The sequence below is a fragment of the Aulostomus chinensis genome, chromosome 12, assembly GCF_037954235.1.
Source record: "Aulostomus chinensis isolate RoL2024-O1b breed Wild chromosome 12, RoL_Achi_v1.0, whole genome shotgun sequence".
Lineage (NCBI taxonomy): Eukaryota > Metazoa > Chordata > Actinopteri > Syngnathiformes > Aulostomidae > Aulostomus > Aulostomus chinensis.
In genome coordinates, this window is record NC_141331.1 from 11,362,617 (window position 1) to 11,382,643 (window position 20,027).

At 41.0% G+C, this 20,027-nt stretch overlaps 1 protein-coding gene across 3 annotated transcripts in view; it reads right to left on the reverse strand.

Moving 5' to 3' along the window:
• Positions 1-438: 438 nt before the first annotated feature.
• slc4a10b (solute carrier family 4 member 10b) overlaps positions 439-20,027 on the reverse strand; it is a 20,428-nt gene continuing 839 nt past the window's right edge. For all 3 annotated transcript variants that reach the window (XM_086220116.1, XM_086220117.1, XM_086220115.1), the window contains 25 exons: positions 19,193-19,234; positions 15,130-15,211; positions 13,641-13,793; positions 13,419-13,557; positions 12,809-12,969; positions 12,484-12,669; positions 11,962-12,050; positions 10,052-10,209; positions 9,869-9,956; positions 8,758-8,904; positions 8,564-8,664; positions 7,879-8,053; positions 7,608-7,741; positions 6,253-6,498; positions 5,968-6,073; positions 5,458-5,619; positions 4,773-4,886; positions 4,508-4,669; positions 4,161-4,412; positions 3,793-3,861; positions 3,259-3,432; positions 2,478-2,597; positions 2,340-2,398; positions 2,115-2,223; positions 439-1,429 (listed from right to left, as the gene is read on the reverse strand). In XM_086220116.1, coding sequence (XP_086076242.1) covers positions 2,148-2,223; positions 2,340-2,398; positions 2,478-2,597; positions 3,259-3,432; positions 3,793-3,861; positions 4,161-4,412; positions 4,508-4,669; positions 4,773-4,886; positions 5,458-5,619; positions 5,968-6,073; positions 6,253-6,498; positions 7,608-7,741; positions 7,879-8,053; positions 8,564-8,664; positions 8,758-8,904; positions 9,869-9,956; positions 10,052-10,209; positions 11,962-12,050; positions 12,484-12,669; positions 12,809-12,969; positions 13,419-13,557; positions 13,641-13,793; positions 15,130-15,211; positions 19,193-19,234 — 3,195 coding nt within the window. In that variant the 3' untranslated portion in view covers positions 439-1,429; positions 2,115-2,147. The remainder of the gene's footprint in view (positions 1,430-2,114; positions 2,224-2,339; positions 2,399-2,477; positions 2,598-3,258; positions 3,433-3,792; positions 3,862-4,160; positions 4,413-4,507; positions 4,670-4,772; positions 4,887-5,457; positions 5,620-5,967; positions 6,074-6,252; positions 6,499-7,607; positions 7,742-7,878; positions 8,054-8,563; positions 8,665-8,757; positions 8,905-9,868; positions 9,957-10,051; positions 10,210-11,961; positions 12,051-12,483; positions 12,670-12,808; positions 12,970-13,418; positions 13,558-13,640; positions 13,794-15,129; positions 15,212-19,192; positions 19,235-20,027) is intronic.

Sequence of the window (20,027 nt, forward strand, 5' to 3'; positions counted from 1 at the left end):
TCTTCACGATGCACCTAGCTCTGAATGGGACACAGAGTGAGATGGAAGGCCCAGAGGCTGCGCAGCAACTGTCCTAAACTGACACATTCCTGAACAGTGCTGCAGAGGATGTTATTCCCTGGGGGAGTGGACAACTATTCAAAGTACCAAGCGGGAAGCGCTTCACCAGAGGATCCCTCCCAACTGTGAGGCACTAAAAGTCATCATGACCTGGATTAATCACTGCTGGACCTCCTGCAGTGGCCAGAAGTCGCTGGTCTTTTCCCTGCTGGGAAACAAAGGGAACGAAGGGGCACGATCGTTCAGCACCAGCTGCCCCCGAATTATAAATAAATATCAGTTATATGCGGCCAGATTGTGTCCATATACAAGGAAATCTAAATATTTATCCGTTATGCACACAAGTTGGTACGGAAACAATGACAAGACGACCGCCAGTCCTCTTAGAAATTTATTAAGCTAAAATAAACACTGACAAGATATAAACACAAACTGTAATAAAATGGTGTTTAAGTGTTTTGTTTTGTTTTTTTAAGTTCAATTAAAATTATCCTCATATTTGTAACAAAGACAGAAGTGTAGTTTATGGATGGATCCCTTAAAATTGAAATCACACTGAACATTAACTCAAACATAGAATAGGGTTATTCAACTTTACAATTGAAGTGATACATAAATACTGAATAAGTTAAGGTAGCGAAGGTATCGCACAGAATGTACAGAGACAGCTTCTTTAAATCAAGCGTTAGTATTCTTTCATGAGAGTACTGCAGCGTAGTAAACAATCGTCTCCCGTGTCTGATGAATATACAGTAAAATCAAAGGGTTACAGGTCAGCGTTGGCAAAATGATGTCGTCCAGAGACTAAAATGACAGGAGCACAGTGTCCTCACTATTTTACAAACTTCTCATGTTCGAAAATCGCGTCCACCTTCATCCATGGCTTTTGTCTTTGTTTGGACGTATTAGGTTTTTACATCTCACATGTTGAACGGAATGGGGGAGATGTTTAATATAGTTGTTTTGTTTTTTTTAAATACAAAGTATTTTACAAAATAAATACAAACTATTTCAGTTAAACAAACAAAACAAAAAGCTTTCCTTCAGCGAGACAAACTTTTTTTTATATTAAATATCATGTTTTACAGTTTACATTCAGTATCACAGTATGTATTCAATTAGCAAGTACAGTTAAAACATAAGAAAATTATACTGTTTTGGTTTTCCCGGCTCATGGAGAGACAAATAAGGTGGTAATACACTTACACACAGATATTTACAGGATTATATGAAGGGTTAAAAAAAAATACAGAAACACAGATTATTTTACAAACACAGGGAAAGAAAGACAAAGTGACAAAAAAAAAACCAAGAATCTTCCTCCGTTTGTTGTCAAGCACTGCGATGATGAGGGGAAATGCTGAGAGCGCTGGATTAGAAAGAAAAGAGAGATACGCGATCAGTAGAAATACTCAGATTGATTTTATGCCATTTTGTAAGAAGATTTGGACCATGCAGATTAGAGGAGGGTTGCGAAAGTACAAACGATCAAAGTAATGAAATCCAAAAGGTACAATAAAAAATCTGCACCAGGAAAGGGAAAGAAATATGACTGGAAAAATCCATCTAAAGTCACGCATAGATAAAACGTTCTCACGTACAGTAATGTATCCTATTTTACAAACTAATCCTAACTGAAGCTTTAAAATGTATGAGCTCCAGGTTCAATTAACCGAAGTAGAAAATAAAGTATGGAAACAACCTCAATCCCTCAGAACAGCGATCAAATCAATATTTACTTGAATTACGTCCTGAACTCCTGGATGAGTTTCCTACGGCAGGAGTGGTGTTTCTCTTTGTGTCTTTGAGTTTTAGCTATTCATGTATTATGCTAAGCTAAATATTTGAAGGATGTTCAGTGCATTGAATTCTAGTGACTAAATAACTTGAATTATAGTTGGAAAAAAGAAGGATTTCTGACTTCTATGAAGCCTCTAACAGAATTGCAGTGGCGCTTTTGACTGCTTTCTTTTTCCGTAACCACTGGGGTGTTTTGTGACTAGAACTATTTCCTGAGTGAGTTCATGGATATTCAACAATGCAAAAAGTCTCACCTCACTGTTTTCAGGTCATGATCCTTTCTCAAGTTAGCAGCTGGTATTCCACGAACTCCCAAAAGAACCTTTGGACATTTCATCGGTGATGTTGATAACGGGTAGTCCTCTGTGGAAAGAGTATAAACACGAACAGTTTCCACATTCTGCATGAATAAACATCCTGCACTTCAAATAACACACAAACGTCCACACAGGACTTGTAAAAGACGACAAGTATAATACCCTCCTAACGGCATTTGCACGACTCCCTCATCTTCTGCCAGAATGCTCTGCTCTTCCTCCTGGGGGCCGATAAGATCCATTAAATGCACGCGAGTATCGATGCAATAAACACATGTTAGGGTTGAAACAGCGACGCACCTCCTCTGCATCCTCCAGCTTCTTCTTCTTGCTCTCTGGCATGAGATCATCCAACCAGCTCAAGTCGCGCTTAGTGAAGATGAAGTCCATCAACTTCCTGATAAACACTAAAGCCAAAACCTGCAGAGAGCGACAGGACACAAAACTCTGCAAAAACTCAAGTAACTTTGTCTCCTTTCTAGTCGAGGATCTTATCACGCCTGACTCATTCATCAAACTAAGTGACAAGATTGTCTAAAAAATGGAGAAGCCTAAGAATGTAATTTATAGGAAGGGATAAGTCATGGAACGAGGAAATACAATAAACTGACTCTCTTATTTGAGAAAAAAAATTCACGATAGATTTGACTTAAATGTATTAAGAATATGCAATTTATGACATATAACTTCTAAAATGTGCAAAATTGTTCAGAAAACCTACGGAAAAATACAAATTCAAACCTATGGGTGGGCCTGAAACTTGTTCATTAGCAGGAAGCGTCTCCATCTCGCTAATTTGCATGTTGTGTTCTGACCACAGTGTGGTTTGAATTGGCACAAAATTAATTAAATTAAAAAAAAACACGGTGTAAATGTAAAGGCTTGTGGATTAGATGTCATTATCCAAATAGTGTATTCAGTAGGTACAAATGAGGCCCAACAACACTTAGAGAATACGTGTGTGTGTGTGTGTGTGTGTGTGTGTGTGTGTGTGTGCGTGCGTGCGTGTGCGAGAGTGAGCGTGTGTGAGTGTGTTGAAAGGTGTGGCGCCAGTCTAATGATGGAAGTTTCTCACACGCACCATCATGGGAAAGACGATTGCAGCTTTGGAGGTCTTGATGATCCAGAGAAGGGCCAGACAACTGAGCTGGATGATGGTGAAGAGATGCACCTTCCTCAGGGGTACGTGGCGGAGATAGATGAAGTCCGGCTGGTGCTTGGCCGGCATACCGAACAGTGTGAGACGGTCAAAGAACTGGAGAGCAGAAAAAGGTTCATCACACGGACCAAAACAATCATAATATATGTTTTTAACTGGACACATGAAAATGCAAGTCATTTAAAAGTTAAAGAAATACACTCAAAGGAAGTAAAATAACAGTTTCAATAGCATCAAAAACAAATCAGTCTCATTTCTCTCTCACTTCAATTGCACTGAGCATCCATAGCACACACATACAAGTAGAACAAAGAGTATTGTATTAGAATTAGTAGTTTTGTCATTAATAGAGAAAAGTTTGTCTTATTTTAGAGAAAGTACCAAAATTTCAAAGGTTTGATTCCTTTACATGTAGAAACTTGAGGTAAAGATGGCGTATAAAGTTCAATATCTTACCTGAATCCCTCTGAGAGAAGATGCTCCCATATACAGGAACACACCATACAACACAGGCATGGGGATGAACTGAGGGGGCGGAAGAACACCAGTCAGTGAGTTACAGCAAACTAACTGCTAAAAAACACCCCCAAAACACACAAACACTGACCTCAGAAGACAGGAGAAATTTATAGTACAAACTCAAACCAAAAATCCTCAAAAAGTGCCAGTGAGTACACAGTGTGCGGGTACAAAACCTTCTGCTCTTTACGAGGTGCAATTCTGTCCTCTTAAAATCCAACTGTGTACTTTTAAGGGGATATTTTCCAATGTGTATCTGTAAGAACATTTCTAAATATTTCTAACTGCGGAGGGATTCAACCGACCTTCAGCACAGATGTCATGAAGACGGAGCAGCCCATGAGGGTGAAGATCATGAGGCCGGTAATGCGTTGCTCTCTGATACCCAGGAACTTGGGCTGCTCCCCGGGGGCCGAGCACTCGGACTCAAGCTTCAGGCTGTTGACATGGGTGATGGAGAGGACGGTGGCTGCTACGAACCACGGTAAACCCATTACAGAGCACACACCTAGCATCACCCCCACCATGAAGAGATCCAGGTGGTAGCCACAGCCTTTCTGAAGGGGGGGGGGGGGGGGGGGGTCAGTAAATGAATTACACTCTCAGACATCTCTAAGATACTAAGGAAAGTCTGCCAAGAGTTTGAAGGTACCTTGAGTTTGTGCTCCTTTCTGTTAATGATGACAGCTGTAATCTGCTGGTCCATGAAAATCAAGATGGTGCAAAGCAGAGCTGGGAACGGCGTTATGATTACGGTCCACCAGGGGTTGGGCCCCAGTGGGTTGATGAGCCAACCACGATCATCTCTGGTTGGCTAATGAGGAATGATCGACATCTTTTAATTATCAGTTTGAAAGACAATGATGCTTCTGTTGGAGTATCTAGCGTTCTGTTTCTTTTGTCTTGGCCTTGCTCACCTTAAACACACTTGGGACCTTCAGTTTGGGAGAGGGAATCCCCAAGGCGTAGTCCACCAAGACCATGGTCATGATAGTGAAGAAAACAGCAAAGTCACTGATGATGGACCTCACCTGTTGGAGGGAGCGTTAACTGTAAAACGCGCTTGAAAAAAATCAATTTTGTTTACAAGAGTGAATTTACTGCTACTGTGAAACAGCTGCACGGTACAGAATTTTACTTCATTAACAGACCGTCTTTATAATTTCGGGGTGAAAAGTAAGAATCAATTTCCCAAAAGCAGGAAATGGAGTTTCCATCCATCATGCAGTCCCAATGTAAAGCCACTAGAGAGCAGCATTGTACCATCACCCGACATAAATAAGCACTGTTACTTTGAACAGATGTTGCTGCTTTGTCTTCACAGTGCTTGATAATGCCAAACTGATCCAAAATTCGGTTTGGAGCCTCACAAGGGGGGCTGGGATTGCAAGATTATTTACATAAATTTAAAAAAAATTTACTTTATACTTAATACTTCTCTAGCCATAATTGTTGCAAATTTTTAAAATAATGGATTCAGTAGAGTTTGGATGGGCCTGTAGCGCATGTACATCTGAAAGATTCAAGGTTCAAGGACTTTAATTTTTTGGGTCGAGGGATAAAAACTTTGGAAAACCTTTGGCTAGTCTCGATGCACAATACCTTTGTGGGAAAGTAATTGCTGAACTTGAACTCCTTGAGGAAAGCAGACATGAAGACGGTAGAAAAGAAAAGAATGACACACCAGAAGAGTACATCGGGAACGTAGGGCCCATCGGGACCACAGGCACTGCCCACAAATTCCCCTTTCTTTTCAATACAATCCTGCAAAGATAGGTGGGGAGAAAGTAGACGATCACGTGATTAGCAATAAATCACACTCTAGGTTTCACCAGAACAGGGTTTATGAGCATCCATGTCCACAAAAAAAAACAAAACACAGTACATAAAAATGCACTTTTATAGTGATTTGCAATGAGTAATCCAATATAATCCAGCCCACATGCCCTTAATCTCCTCTGTTCAGTCTTCTCCATCTGGGAGAGCATGCCACTTTAAGGTGGAAAACATAAATGTACTTTTTGTAACGCAACCATTTTTACTTTCCGTGCCCAACCCCCCTTCTTTTTGTTTACATTTTTATACCATGGGGGGGGGGGGGGGGTGTCATACCTTGACCTCCAGGGCTTCCCAGTAGATTTCTGAGGCAGTGATATTGTTGATCTCCCAATACTTCTGGGTGCCATTGGTGGGGTCAGAAGGCTCAACGCATGAACATCTGTGGAGGCACACCAACATCTGAGTGACTAAATAATCCCCCATCTGTCAGGGATTTACAGAACCTCCAAGAAATGTCCATAGTAATTATTCTTCTCTATATTTACTTTTAACTGTGTGGGAATATCAATAGCGCACACGTGTGTGTGTGTGTGTGTGTGTGTGTGTGTGTTTACATACGAGTACAAGGAGAGCTTTTCCAGCTTGTTGTTCTTATTGAAGGGATAGTGGTCACCCAAGTGCACCAGTTTCTCCAAGGCCTCATAGATGAAGATAATGCAAATGAGGGAGGCGAAGGCTTCTTCTGTAAAACGTGTGATGTAACACACCAGGGAACTGGCATCTGTGGCCACCAGCGCAATACAAAAGAAAGCTGTCCACAGACCGATGCACACTCTCAGAGACAGGTAGGACAAGCCGTACTCCCTGGGAGGAGACAAGGAGGACTACTTCAGTGCGTTGCTGCCATGCCACAGAAATACAAATAGTATCAGGCTCAGGTCATAATGTGAAAAGATTGTTATTATAACAAGAGACATGATACATTTCATGTGATTACAACGTACAATCCTGTCACTTTCCTCCCCCATTAACCCAAATGGACAGTAAAAGGGGCGCTTCATTCCATCTCAACTTTATAGACGCGCTCCATGGACATGAACGTTCTACAATCACAACTTCTATTCATTGATGTTGGATTTCTATTTATAAAATTTGACTCGCACGATCTAAGTGTATCTTAAGAGAGACAAAATTTTGTTATTTTCTTCTATATGAAAGTGCACAAGCAAAACCGACCACAAAGGAAACTTTGAAAATGAAAAATATCCTGCTAATGACAAAATTCTGCTTTCATCTGATACTGATAATTGTATCATCTGATACATTCAATGACTGTCAAGTGTTGCCATCCAACCCCAATCAAGTAGAACTTCATGAAATTATGCAAATGAGTCCTGATGCCTCGATGTATGTTCTTTGCAAGTCATAAAGAGAAAAGTGGGCCTGTAATTAACTACATCGTGTTATCATATCAAATGTGTCACAACATAAAAATCACATTTTACATTAAAACATAAAATATTTCACATCGTAAAATTAATACTATTGTTATCACATGTATGAACATGATAGATTTGTATGTTACATACGTATAATATCTTGTAATGATGAGGAAATCTTACACCAGTGAACTTTTCACATTATGGTTTTACGTTCATATGACTTTCATCCCTTTCTCTGTTTCTTGTATGGCAGCAACACATTATTGCGGAGATCAAACCACATCATATATTGACACGTGTTGACGATATACTGATTGTCACGTGGTGATCTAAAGGAATCCATCAAATCCTTTTTTTTTCCTCTCCATTTTATCAGATCACTTAATGGTCTACAGGAGTCCAGATGTTGGAGAGATGGTACAGTCACAGCAGGAGAATTTATTCTCCAGCAAGCTGATAAACATCAGACAATCAAATTATGTAATATACAAATCACGTGTAGATGCACAGTCTCGTTAAATTAACACATACTTGCAGAATTTGAACAATATCTTCTCGAAAACAAGCACCGGTCCTGTGCTGCCTAGAATGGTGAGTGGCTGCCCGGCAAACAGGGAATAAGCTATTCCTGTCAGCGAGGCTCCGAAGAGAGACTCGATGGCACTCTGGAAAAGGAGAGGACACCAGGAAGTTATTGACAGAGTGTTGAAAATCCTCCATCCCACTGCATTTCAACTGAAAGGATAACAGTTTGTTTTTGGTTTTTTGTTTAACAGTTAAGAGCAAACGTAAGGTGCTTTACTATGCGTCCTTCTGTTGCCTCGCCCAGAAGTCCTCCAAAGGTGATGACAGGGGACATGCAGGCACAGTAGAGGAAGAGGAACGAGGCCACACACTGCAAACTGAAAGCATCCGTGTAGTCGGACAGGTAGTGAGGGGCTTTACGCTTGATGTCTAGAATGAGACCTCCAAACCACCTGGAAACGCACACAAGAACAGCTTATTGTCTGATGTTTTAGCAAAGAATGATGAGCACACTTTAGAGAATTAAACATGTTCATGTTATCTCTGGTCTTTGACCACAGGACAACTTAAGCAGGGAATCCATTTTGATGGAATTTAGTAGGATGGATGTGGAGCCGGACCTGATGGTGTCCTGTCCCCCTGGCGGAGGAATGTGCTATCAGAGTGCTCTCTAATTTCTGTCCCCGGGATTTTTTTGAACATGTCTATGTACTTGAACTGAATCAGCGGCGAGTTTTTTTTTCAAACCGAACAAAATTGATCTTTTTAGGATGAAACTCTGATGGCCGAAAAATTCACAAAAAGTTCGGCAGAGAAAACCCATCTGTGCGAGGAGGTCTACTCCATCAGCCTGGTCAGTTCAGTCCCTGAGATGCTGCCTCTCCTCGTTCATTTTACTTCTGCGCATCACTTCCTGCCTGCTACTCATTTCCTTGTGTTCGAGTCCATGTGTCACTACTAACCTTCCTGTGCGCTGCAGCTCCGGTCCGCCGTGGCCGCTGAGCTCCTCTTCCTCACCTTCTGCTAGCTCGCCTGCTAAAATATTACTTTTCTTTCTCTTCTCCTGTTTAACAAACAGTCACAACAGTTTCAAACAGTTTTTCAAACATGAAAAGGAGATTGTTGCAAGCATCCGACTCCCTAAATCCCTGCTTACCTGAGAAGGTACATTTTTCGGGGGCTCTATCCTGATAGATGGGTCCCATTCTCCCGGAGGCAGGACTGTCACTTGATCAAGGAATTCATCGATCCCAGCAATTAGATCATTCCGGTCTTTAGCTTTATAGGCAACGTCATGGAAAACCTGCAGTATGGAAGGGTGATTATGATTCCTAATCCATCTGGCGTCCCTCAACACAGACAGTGGACAGAACGCAGGGACGTGTCCCGTTAACTAGAGGCGAGCAGACAAGCACATTCTCACCTTTGGACTAACTTAACCTGTAAACATGCAGAACATACAACCTGTGTGTGTGTGCAGACATGCTGGAGGAGTTTTTTCCCTCCTTGGCCTGTCTCTTCTTCCCTGAGTTCATATCGTCACAGAAGCCAAAGCCACTGTGATGCTCTTCATCTGATTCTTCTGCATGTTATCACAGATTTTTTGGCAAAAGTTTCTAAATTTCACCCCCTTTTGCTTGGAACGTCCTGCAAATAATTTCAAAATTGGAGGACTTGAGGACTTTGGCTTGTTCCTGATACTTCATTTTTGGCAGTATCATTACACTTTAATTGAGCGTCTTTCTTTTTATTCTCTTGTGCTTTTGCATTTTGTTCACTTTTTTAAAATCCTAAGATTAAGATCAGTTATTATGTGTGCTGCTACTTTCTTCACCCTTGTGAAGAGATTCTGAATATAAATGGGCAAAATAAAGGTTAAGTATAAATAAATAAAGACGCAATGCAAATCCATTAAAACCTTAAATGTGCTCACTGTGAAACAGGAGTGTTTACCACCAGCTCATTAGTCTCCCCTGTATTTCAAATCAACTGTTTCCCAAGAAAGTTTAAGAGTTTGGACATCTTTCCCTCCATGATGATGGATGGCAGCCTAAATCCTGAACAAAACGAACTGACTAATCGCCAAAAATCTTGTCATAAAAGCTCTGATGAGCTGTGCTTCATGCTGAGAAATGTTCCATCACTTTAGGAATTTGTGGAGTTCTGCTGAGCTGTGAATTTATGCAAACTGTCCGCAGAGAATCAAAAATACGACATCTGATTGTTATTCAAACTCGACATAGAAAGTCTCTCAAGTGAAGTCTTACCTCATCTGTCATCAGCGTAGCAATGGACCTTCCAATCTCATGGTACTGAAGCCCTCTCCCAAAGGGCCCCAAGAGAATGAACAGAAACCTAAACTCAAACAGATTAAAAAACAACTGTCACAACTACGAGGTCAGCGGGATTAGTCGGATATTAATGAGGAAGTGGTGCAGGTTCAGTTCCACCTGGTGGCGATGGGGACCTCAGCGAGCCCACTGAGGAGAACCGCCGGGGACAGACGAACAAACGCCACCACTGGCTTGTTTAGGAACTCCAGCTCTCCTACTAACACGTTACACGCCTCTGCGCCCGGAGGGATCTTCTTCATGAAGTGAAGGTCCATCTGAAAGAGCACATCAAGTAAAGTTCATCATGCAAATCCCTATTATGTCCATCTATTATCTAAGCAGCTTTGAATATGCTTTGAAAAGCAACAGTTCAAAAGCTCTCTCTGTAAATAAATTGTCATTTTTCCTGTTAATCCCGACATTAATCAACAAATGAAATGGTTTGATAGGATTCTAAAAATAGTCCAGGTGTTTTATTCCAGAGGACAGATGTGTTACAATGGAATATTACCAAAGATTATTCAAATATAGATGTGTAGCATGACCTATTATATAATAATTCCCTCAAGGAATGGGGGTGGGGGTTCCTGTCATTTAACACAATTATGATGCCTAAGAGCTGACCCTGAAAGTTATCATCTTACAGTTTATCTGCTCTCTAGGCTTTAGAAATGCGCACAGCAAATGTTGGCATATTCAAGGTGTTGATTTTTCAGCGATAATTATGTGGAGTTGACAAGTGGTGACTGGAGTGTTGCTTGTTCCTTCACTGAGTTCATAAAGCTGGCGAGCAGCTGTTCCGTTACATCCGCTCCTCGCTGCCACGCCCCCCATCTCCATCCTAGTTTTACCTCCATAATCTGGTGCCACACCCAAAACACTCTACCCCAGTGTGTGTGTGTGTGAGTGTGTGAGAGACAGACAAAGAGAGAGGGAGACAGAGCGACCACAGCAGAATGAAGTCAATAATCAAGATGCCTTCAAATACACATCCAACTTGTGACCCGGTGTTTGTCCTCTCTGCTTACCTTTGAATTTAGTTCAGATATGTGATGCATGGCTTTTATTATATTTATAATCCTACGCCTTTACTAAATCACCTCAGATAAAAACGTTAAACCATAAATACCAACCAGGACCTCCTGTTCATTGGACTGAACACACAATTAAATGACATTCTGCTTGTTGTCTGTTACATAATGCAGTTGTATCCTGACAGCTCTGAACTGTAATCCCCACCGTGATCAAAGTGTGATCCATCCGATTGTCCACACTAGAGCTGCACTTGAAGGGCACAGACCTCCGACAACAAGATCAACAAGATCCGTATGTGTTTGTGTATGACACAAACGAGAGCAGCAGCGATGTGTTCAAACAAAGGGTTAACTGAACCCAACATTCACGCCAGTTCTTATGCAACATGAGTCCAAATACAGGTTACACTGACAGAAACCTCTCAAAGTTGTCGTCAGGCAAGCGGTCTAATCAGCCGATTTGAATCCGAGGGGAGGGTTCCACTGCAGTTTGATGTTGCGTGGATTTGCTAACTGCTTCGTTTCCACCGAGTTGCTGATTCAGGAGAAAGACGCCTCTCTAACTCTGGCTTATTACTTGAACAATGTAACTTTGATCAATATTCATATCTAGAGAGAGATAGGAGACTCTGTTCAACGCACCGATATAAACTGTTTGCGGTGACAGTTTGGCATCCCCTCCATTCAAAAGTCTACTGGGCAGGTTGCAGACAAGGTGTCTGTGCTTGACGTTGTGTGCTCACATTCTGGCGAAACACCACGTGAAGAATGAATAATGTCACCCACTCTAGACTCTGAACATAACGTCGATCGAATGCCGGATCTGCCAGTGTTAATGAAACAATCAGAATATCCGCTGAGGTCAGCATCCTGCTAACAGACAGGCACTATCCAAAACATCAACTTCTTGGCCCATCATCATTCCATATTTTCCAACCTTATGTCCACATCAGATGAAGTATCATGTAAGTATTGCAGTACAACTGCTCGTACCTTGCTCAAGTCCACAGAACTGTTCTCTCTAATCACTTCCCCTTTCCCATCTGGACCGGCTAAGTGAGACTGGGACGATGTCATCTGTCCTGGATAATCCAAACAGGAGAGGAACAAATGAATCACCACACTGAACTCTGAACCTGATTATACCATTAAACCTCTGTTACAAATCGTGCAAATTGGGCGTGTTTCCATCAAGTTGTTCAAAACAGAAAAACAAGAGACAGTTACATGTTATTTCGCGCAAGCTAGTTTTGGCTGCGTTACATGATCTCCAGAGACAACAACAAAGCTTGGGAGTATTCAGGAAGACTGGCAGTGGAAACAGCTGGAAAGTCACGCCACTTAAAGAACTGCTAGGTCAAAGCCTTCAAAAAAGGCAAACCTCCACCTTAAGAAAATATTAAAACTTTTTTGGGGGTTGCCATTTTTTTGCTATTCTCATCAACTTTTTTGAAAGTATTACTTCAAAATCTGCATCAAAATACACTGATGGGAACACAGTCTTGGTTTCCTAACCATTCTTGTCCAGGTGGAGTTCCGACGTGCGCCGACTGATGTCAGCAATGGACCTGACGATTGGCAGGCGGTTAGCCAGCTTCTTCTGGCTCTGGTGATGGTGCTGCTTCAGCAGTGTTTCCCGTACTTTCTGTCTGAGAACGTCCCCCAGTGGTGAGTACAGCTCCTGGTGGTCCAGAACCATATCTAGAGAAGACGCAGACAAGCTGTTTGCAATCATGTTTTGCTGTCTTGTTCGACAATCTGAGTCAATTACCAAGTAAGAAACCTTACTAGATTTACTCACAGAGGCCCCAGGTCTTTCGAGGTGTTAGCACAAATTTACCTGAAATCTCTTCTATGGTGTTAGCCCTCATGTCGAGCAGCACTGTGCTATTGATGATGCAGCTACGCAGCTCAAACAGGCTATGTAGGGACAGAGTGGCCACGTAGGGTTTACTCCACCGCTCCCCCCCATCCTCGACATCCTCCTCAAATTTCAACCACCTGTAACAACAGCTGAAGTTTTAGTCTGGAGAAATTAGCAGATGGAAAATTTGCTTATTAGTAGGTGGAAAACTAGCTACCTCCTGTAGCTACATTAGCTCTAAATTAGCATTTAGCCCATATATATCTTTTGCATCCTCATACATTTTCCTTTCCTTATTTCCTCTGGTCAGGATATAAATGTAATAACAAATGCTTGATTTACCATGCCATTAATAAATAATAATTTTGCACAGTTATAATTAACATACATCTTGTTTGACACAAACAATAATGTGATATTAAGAGAATTCCCCAGCATTAACAAGACATATCTAATGTAATTGATGTTTGACGCACACATCTTTCATCAGTGTAAGTGGGATCACCAAGCCTGACTGCTCCATTCAATCAGGGCTTTCAATAATGACACGAGGGTCATAGATGCCACATTAGTAATGTGACAGTACCTGGCGCTCTCCCTCCACTCGGAATCCTCTCCCTCCCTTACGATGATCTCATCCATCTCTGTGAAAAGGTCATGAGGAATATGCTCCTCGTCATCATCCTCCGCCCCCAGCAGGAACTGAACTCTCTGGGAGGGAGTGTCTGGGAGCACAAGGTATCAGAATTAGCAATGTGCTACTGCTATACTGTAAACACTTTAAAAAGGTGAGGATTGTGACCAGTACCATAAACAGGAGACTCCCTCCCCTCCACCAAGGTGAAGGCCCGCTCCTTGCTCCTCCGCCTGTGCTTGTTCCCATGGTGTCGATGTCTGCGATGGCTGCGATGTCTGGTGCTCCCTAAGGGGACGTGAACTCCTATGTAGAGAGTCCTATGACCTGGGGACGTGACCCACAGAGGTTAGAGGAGGATCAACAGTAATGCGGGTTCCAGAAGCTTTACAAATAATCACAAGGATTCCACTGATCATGGTGAAGTGCTGCTTCTTTGTGTTACTCCATTCGGCACTGCGACATCCTGAGCAGTTTTATTCTGCTAAAGCACACTAATCAAACAGTCGACATGTAATAATATAATTCTGCAGCTATATATCATGTCACACTGAACACCTAAAATCACCAACCTACATAAAACTACACTTTTACAGTTTCCAACTAGCAGGGAATGTTCCCACAATATTGACTGACATTACGTTCTAATCATGTCCAATCATCATCAAATTATGTTCTAATCTCACATTTAAAGAATTTTCAAGGCATTTAAATCACGTCAAATAATGTTCGCACAAAGTTATTTCTAAGTCTAAGAATATTTTGAGGATGCTGTTGAACAGTTGACCTATAATCGGTTGCGTCACCCAGTATTTTTTAGAGAATGTCTAATGACCTTTGTATATATGGAAGCATAATTAATATTGCAGCCTAAAGTTGCCAAAACAGCCAACAACAGGTAATACTGTGATCAAGTGATACAATGTTACAGAGACCAATTCAGAAAGCATTCTACTGACAAACGTTGAAGCTCCCAACAGGGACCACAAATATAAAAGTAATGGCAGCGAGGAAAAACATAGCAAAGTTCAGTGGACACACTTATATGCAACACACTGTTTGTTTTTCTCCAAAAATCATGCGTCCGTTTTTAACTTGTTTGACTAAAAATACTGTTGTCATTTTCCATGAAATCAAATTGTACGATGGAAACTAGAAATGGACCTAATAATTCGTCTAGTCACCAGAACCTGGTCAAAAGATATGTTTTTAAATTGAAATTTAAAGTTCCAACCCTAACCCTAAAGTTATTTACCATCTAAAATCCTGATTAAAGCTGTTTAACGTGTTCCCTCAAAGCTAAAGGTAAGACATTAAATACAATAGTTATAGAATTTGACATAAAACTGACAATAATCTAGTATGTCTAAAACTTCACACTCGAAATTAAAAACTTGTGTTACTGTTATTCATGTCTGGCATTTAGCTGCTCGCTATTACTCAGGCTATTTGTTCCTGAGTGTCCATGCTACTCAGTGGTTATATAATGAAAAGCGAGCTGTACCATAGTTTCTGCATCCCACTCTGCTCTTTTCTTTTCACCATGAAAAATCGATCAAGAGGAAAGCAGCAGTTGAAGGGCAGCAGGAGTGGGTGGACTCAGCTGCAGCAGCCTGAAGCTTCTTGTGCTACAGATGTATTTATTCAGTTTTCCTCTGATTACCTTCAAGATCTTCCTGCTCAAAGTTTGTACCCTGTTGAGAACGTGTTCCTCCTCTGTCCACCACAGCCTCGTCGTCATTCCTCTGTTGAGCACACACATACAAAATAATTTACGAGTATTTATTTTATAACAAAATAAACATTAAAACCTTACAAGCAACACATCTGGACTTGGACCTTTTCAGATCCAGTATACTGATTATAACGAGGGATAAAATGTTTGTTGACTTGGTGTTCCCTCACAGTTGAGGACATTATGAACAAACACACTATACAACTGAATAGCACAGTTGCCAGGGAAACTAATTGCAGGTCTCTTCTCAAAGAGGAAACAGTTCCATCTCAGCGAAACATATTTAATATTAGAATGAGTTCCACATGGAGGTTGTAGTGACTCTCTCATGTTGTTTTAACAGGCAACACTGAAGTGACAGACAGCAAGCACAGCAGAAAGAACATAATCCTCAGAGCAAAGCTTTTGTCAGATTACAAGAGAGAATATTGAATGACCGCTGAAAATGTCATTAAGGCTTTTTAAGCACAAGAGACTCCAATGAACTGCACTATCCAGCAGCGCCACAAGGCCGATGACATACCGGCACCCATCCCATATGTGACCGTAGTTAATAAACAGTTTTTGTTTTTTACAGATCAGCTAGAGAGTTGCAGGAGGATGGGCAGGTCAGAGCTGGATGTGCACAACGATGTAATGAGTCGGAGCAGTTATGCTTTGTGCCGTGTGATCGCTGGTTCACTTCCTGTATCCAACACTAAAGACGGAAGAAGGAGGAAATAACACATTACTTGTTAAGTCATTAAAAAAGACCCTGCCTTGCTGATGACTCCTGCCTTTCGGTCCACCTGTCTCTCGGACTTGTTTTTATACATAAATATGTGTGTCATCGGCATAACAGCTTGTAGAATAACAATGCACGAACTTTGGGGAGCACCACAGGTCAGATGGGCCACAAAAGAATTTGCATTAAAAACCACTACCAAAAAGTTATATTTGTTGATATTACCATCCGAAAGTCATACAAAGTGACACTCTTTGGTATGTATTACGGGCTTTGTGATTTTGTACTTTATTTTCAAGAGAAGCCCTATATAAATTCTCCATTGAATCAACTGTTGTACATGAACTTCTACTAACCTTCTTGTAAATTCAGGCTTTTAAAAAGTAGTCTATTTTTCTTAAATCAAAGCATCAAAACTAGGTTTTTGAGATATGGGTCCTCTCGGCTACCGTATGCTTAAATCAAGAGCTAACTGCAAACTTTGTGGCTGTAACCCTTTTGGAGTATTTTTAAATATTTCATCATTTTTCAATTCATCACCCTCAACTATCGTCATGCTAGTGATTGCACTGTGAATAGCGCACTTTACTGCTACCATCAGCCTTTGTATCTTATCGATATCAAACACGGTACATAGTCATGGCTGTATGGTTTTTTAATGTGCTTTCACCCAACAGTAGCATGCACTCAAGCGTAGTCTGTACGCAGAACACATGAAGTCAAACCAGTTATCAGATGAACCTTTATGACCAATAAATGTCTGGACAAAAATCCCACTTGGAAATAAAAACTGGTTTTATTTTTCACTCATGGCCATAGTTTTGGACTGGCAGACAAAAATGGCTCAAAGTGTGGTTAAGCTTGAATATTTTAGATTAAAATGTACAATTAAAGCAGTTTGACAATGAAGAGAATGCATACAGTACTGGAAATAAGCTCGGTGTGCCACCAGACTGTGGTTCAATATTCGTTGCCAATCTTAAAATTTAAGATGAGAGCGCTGCACCATGATTGATTAGTGCACCAGTGGAATAGATTAGGATTAAATCTCATCTGACATTTCATTTACTGGAAATCCCAGCAGTAAAGGCTTGATTAGAGAGGAGCCCTTCCTAAGCACCTGACTTAGTCTGCAACATTCGCACTCGCTGACTGACCATCAACACAGCCAAAGAGATTCGGAGCACTTATGACAGTTGGTAGTTTTTATCCTGAAAGCTTGTCTGATATCAGTCAACGGCAGGTCAAGATGGCTAGCGGGAAAAGCTATCAAGGCATTATGATAATTAAGGGCACTTCTATTCACAGCTGCAGTGCCACATGTGCTGGCCAGATCTCGAGAATGATGTTGATAATCTGTTTACAGATACACATTGGATGGATCAACAGTTCCACCCAGATTAAACTGCCTGTATTTGTTACTAAAATACAACATTAGCCCATATTAAATAGGCACCATGCTCACATTTGGCAGTGACGTTTCTTAAAATATTACTGCGCGGTCTTAACTTCCAGTTGCAATATATGCTGCTCTCTCACACTGTTGAATAAGGATGACCATAAATTTTGAAACCCTTTGGGAGAAATGGCGATGGTTCTGTAAGATTTACCGAACATTTTTTTTTTGGTGTGCGTGTGAAGAAGCTATTCAGCTTGTAGGGTGTTTCAACTACGCGCAAAACAAACTAAAGAGACGAGAAAAGGAGCAACATGCAAAATGATGTCAAACTAGAGGCAGACCACACCGTTTAAGTGGTATGATAGGATGAGACACATACTTGGATATGATCCCTACAGATGGCTCCGGGATTTTTTTAAAGCCATCAGTGGCACCGATATCATTTACTGCAAACGCTTTCATGTTGCACAAAATGCCCTTATAATCCTTAAATGTTTCTCTTATAAACTTTGAGGTGCTTGACAGCTTTGAGACCTCATTTTAGCAGCCTTAATATCTACATCCATGACTCAGCCAAGATTAGGATTGGTAGAAGTCAGCAGGGAAAAGCTCTACTCTTGATACCTTAATACATTATTTTGCCAATTTTACACTGAAGAACAGGTTTTCTCTCTACAGAATGTCCTGAAAAGCTGTCCTGTGAACAGTGTGAACCTTTCTGTTCAAAGATTTCCATCGGTAAAACTCTCAACACATGTCGCAGCAGTGATTATCTTTGGCTGCGAGCCGCGTCCTACCTGACAGTTGAGCGAAAGTGGATCAAAATTTCCAGAACGCATGAGTTCTCCTTCCATGCCTTCCACTATATCTTCTGTCTAGTCAGTTCAAAAGCCGAGTTCTGTTCAAATTACACAAAATCCCTTCCGTTGTGTGAAACAACTGTAGCTTGTGACTGAGCATCAATCAACAGAGCCACCAGTTGCTCAACAGATCACAACAGTGACATCATCTCTGCTGCCCAACTGCAGCGCTACCAAAGACCAGGCTTGATTCATACTGTACCCTCTTATTCTGCTCTGGCGCTCAATAAACTTTAAGTGCTTCTTCAATTCTGTAAGAGTCCTTTTTACTTCAGCACTTTAGAAATTTGTTCTTCGGGGGGGGGGGGGGGACCCTAAATGCAAAAAGAATCCAAAAACGTTTAAAAATATGAAATTAATTCTACATTTCAATTTTGATTTATATCCTCAAAGAGGAACTACAGATGCTCTGCATAAAACACAACTATGACATCGTTATATTTTCATGAAAATATCCAGAGACGAGGGTTGTACGTCCTGGCCCCGTGTTTCATTGACGTATGAGGTAAATCTGAGCAGCAGCAGCGTCTTTCTACACAAAGTAGATCCATTCCATCATTGACTTCTGCTCATTACTCAGCGTCATCAGCGACGAAACAACAAGAGTCAAACGAGAAGATAAGATTGGCAGAAATGTCACTCAAACGTTTGTTAAACACCGCAGACGTAAGAGACGCAGTCTAATCAGCTGATCTGAATCAGATGGGAGGCTTCAACTGCAGTTACAGGTTGCCACGGTGACGTTAACTTCTTCGTCTCCCCTGAGGCAGGAATTCAAATAAGAGCGACCTTGAAATGCCTGGCTCAAAGGGTGCTCCATTTGAGAGTGCAAATTATTTGTTTGTCTCTCTAAAATATGGGAAATACAGTGAGTAATAATAAGTCCGCTTGTTGGTCTCCTACCAAAGAGTAATGGCCTCCTTCCTTGGCCCATCATTCACCTCTCCATCAATAATCCTGCTTAAAATCCAAAAATTGTACTGAAAATATGCAGGAAATCAGACTCACCAAACTTCTACGTCCAACTGATGAGCCGAAAGAAGGATTGACCTGAAAGACAATAAAACATTACATTAACGGGTGAACCGGTTCAAAAGTTAAGCAATAAGCCACATTTTAACATTTTTTTCCGTCCCCTAATATGACAGATTAAGCGTTATTTTTAGACCCCTGAAATGTCCAGTGCCATCCGAGGTCGAGTCGTGACCTCATGTTTTGAAGCCGCACAGATCTGAAACCAGCACCAGAGAGCAGATACTCTTTAGCCAAAAGCCTGTTAGTCTAAAACCTTCCACTAAATGGAAAAAAATCTGCTTTGATATAAACAGCAAATCTATGAGGACAACAAATCTTCATCAAGAAGAAGGGGGGGGGGGGGGGGGATAGAGGACCAGGAGAGAGGAGCTTTACTTTCTTTCAGAGAAGTATACTCAAAAATATAAACACTAACTTCAATTTAATTCATTTTGTCCGCCAGTTTCATGAAATTATGAGATTAGTAAGAAGCAAAAATGTTGAATTCATCTAAATAACAAGGTTTACTTAACAAACAAAAATGTGTATCGTAAATAAGCTGTAAATAAAGAAATATCTAACACTCCTGTCCCCAAAAAGTTCAGATGAGTTTGTTTTGCGAAGTTAAATCTGTTTAAGTAATTTGACGAAATATGAACTCATGCAGCATAAGAGTTCTTTACATAACCTTCATCTGTGTCACAACTTCCGAAACTACTCATCATTTTTCTGCATTTATAATTAACAGGGCAAAACACCTCTCAGTTTTAAAGTATCCGATTAACCTAACTTGCATGTATTTGGACTGTGGGAGGAAGCCGGGGTACCC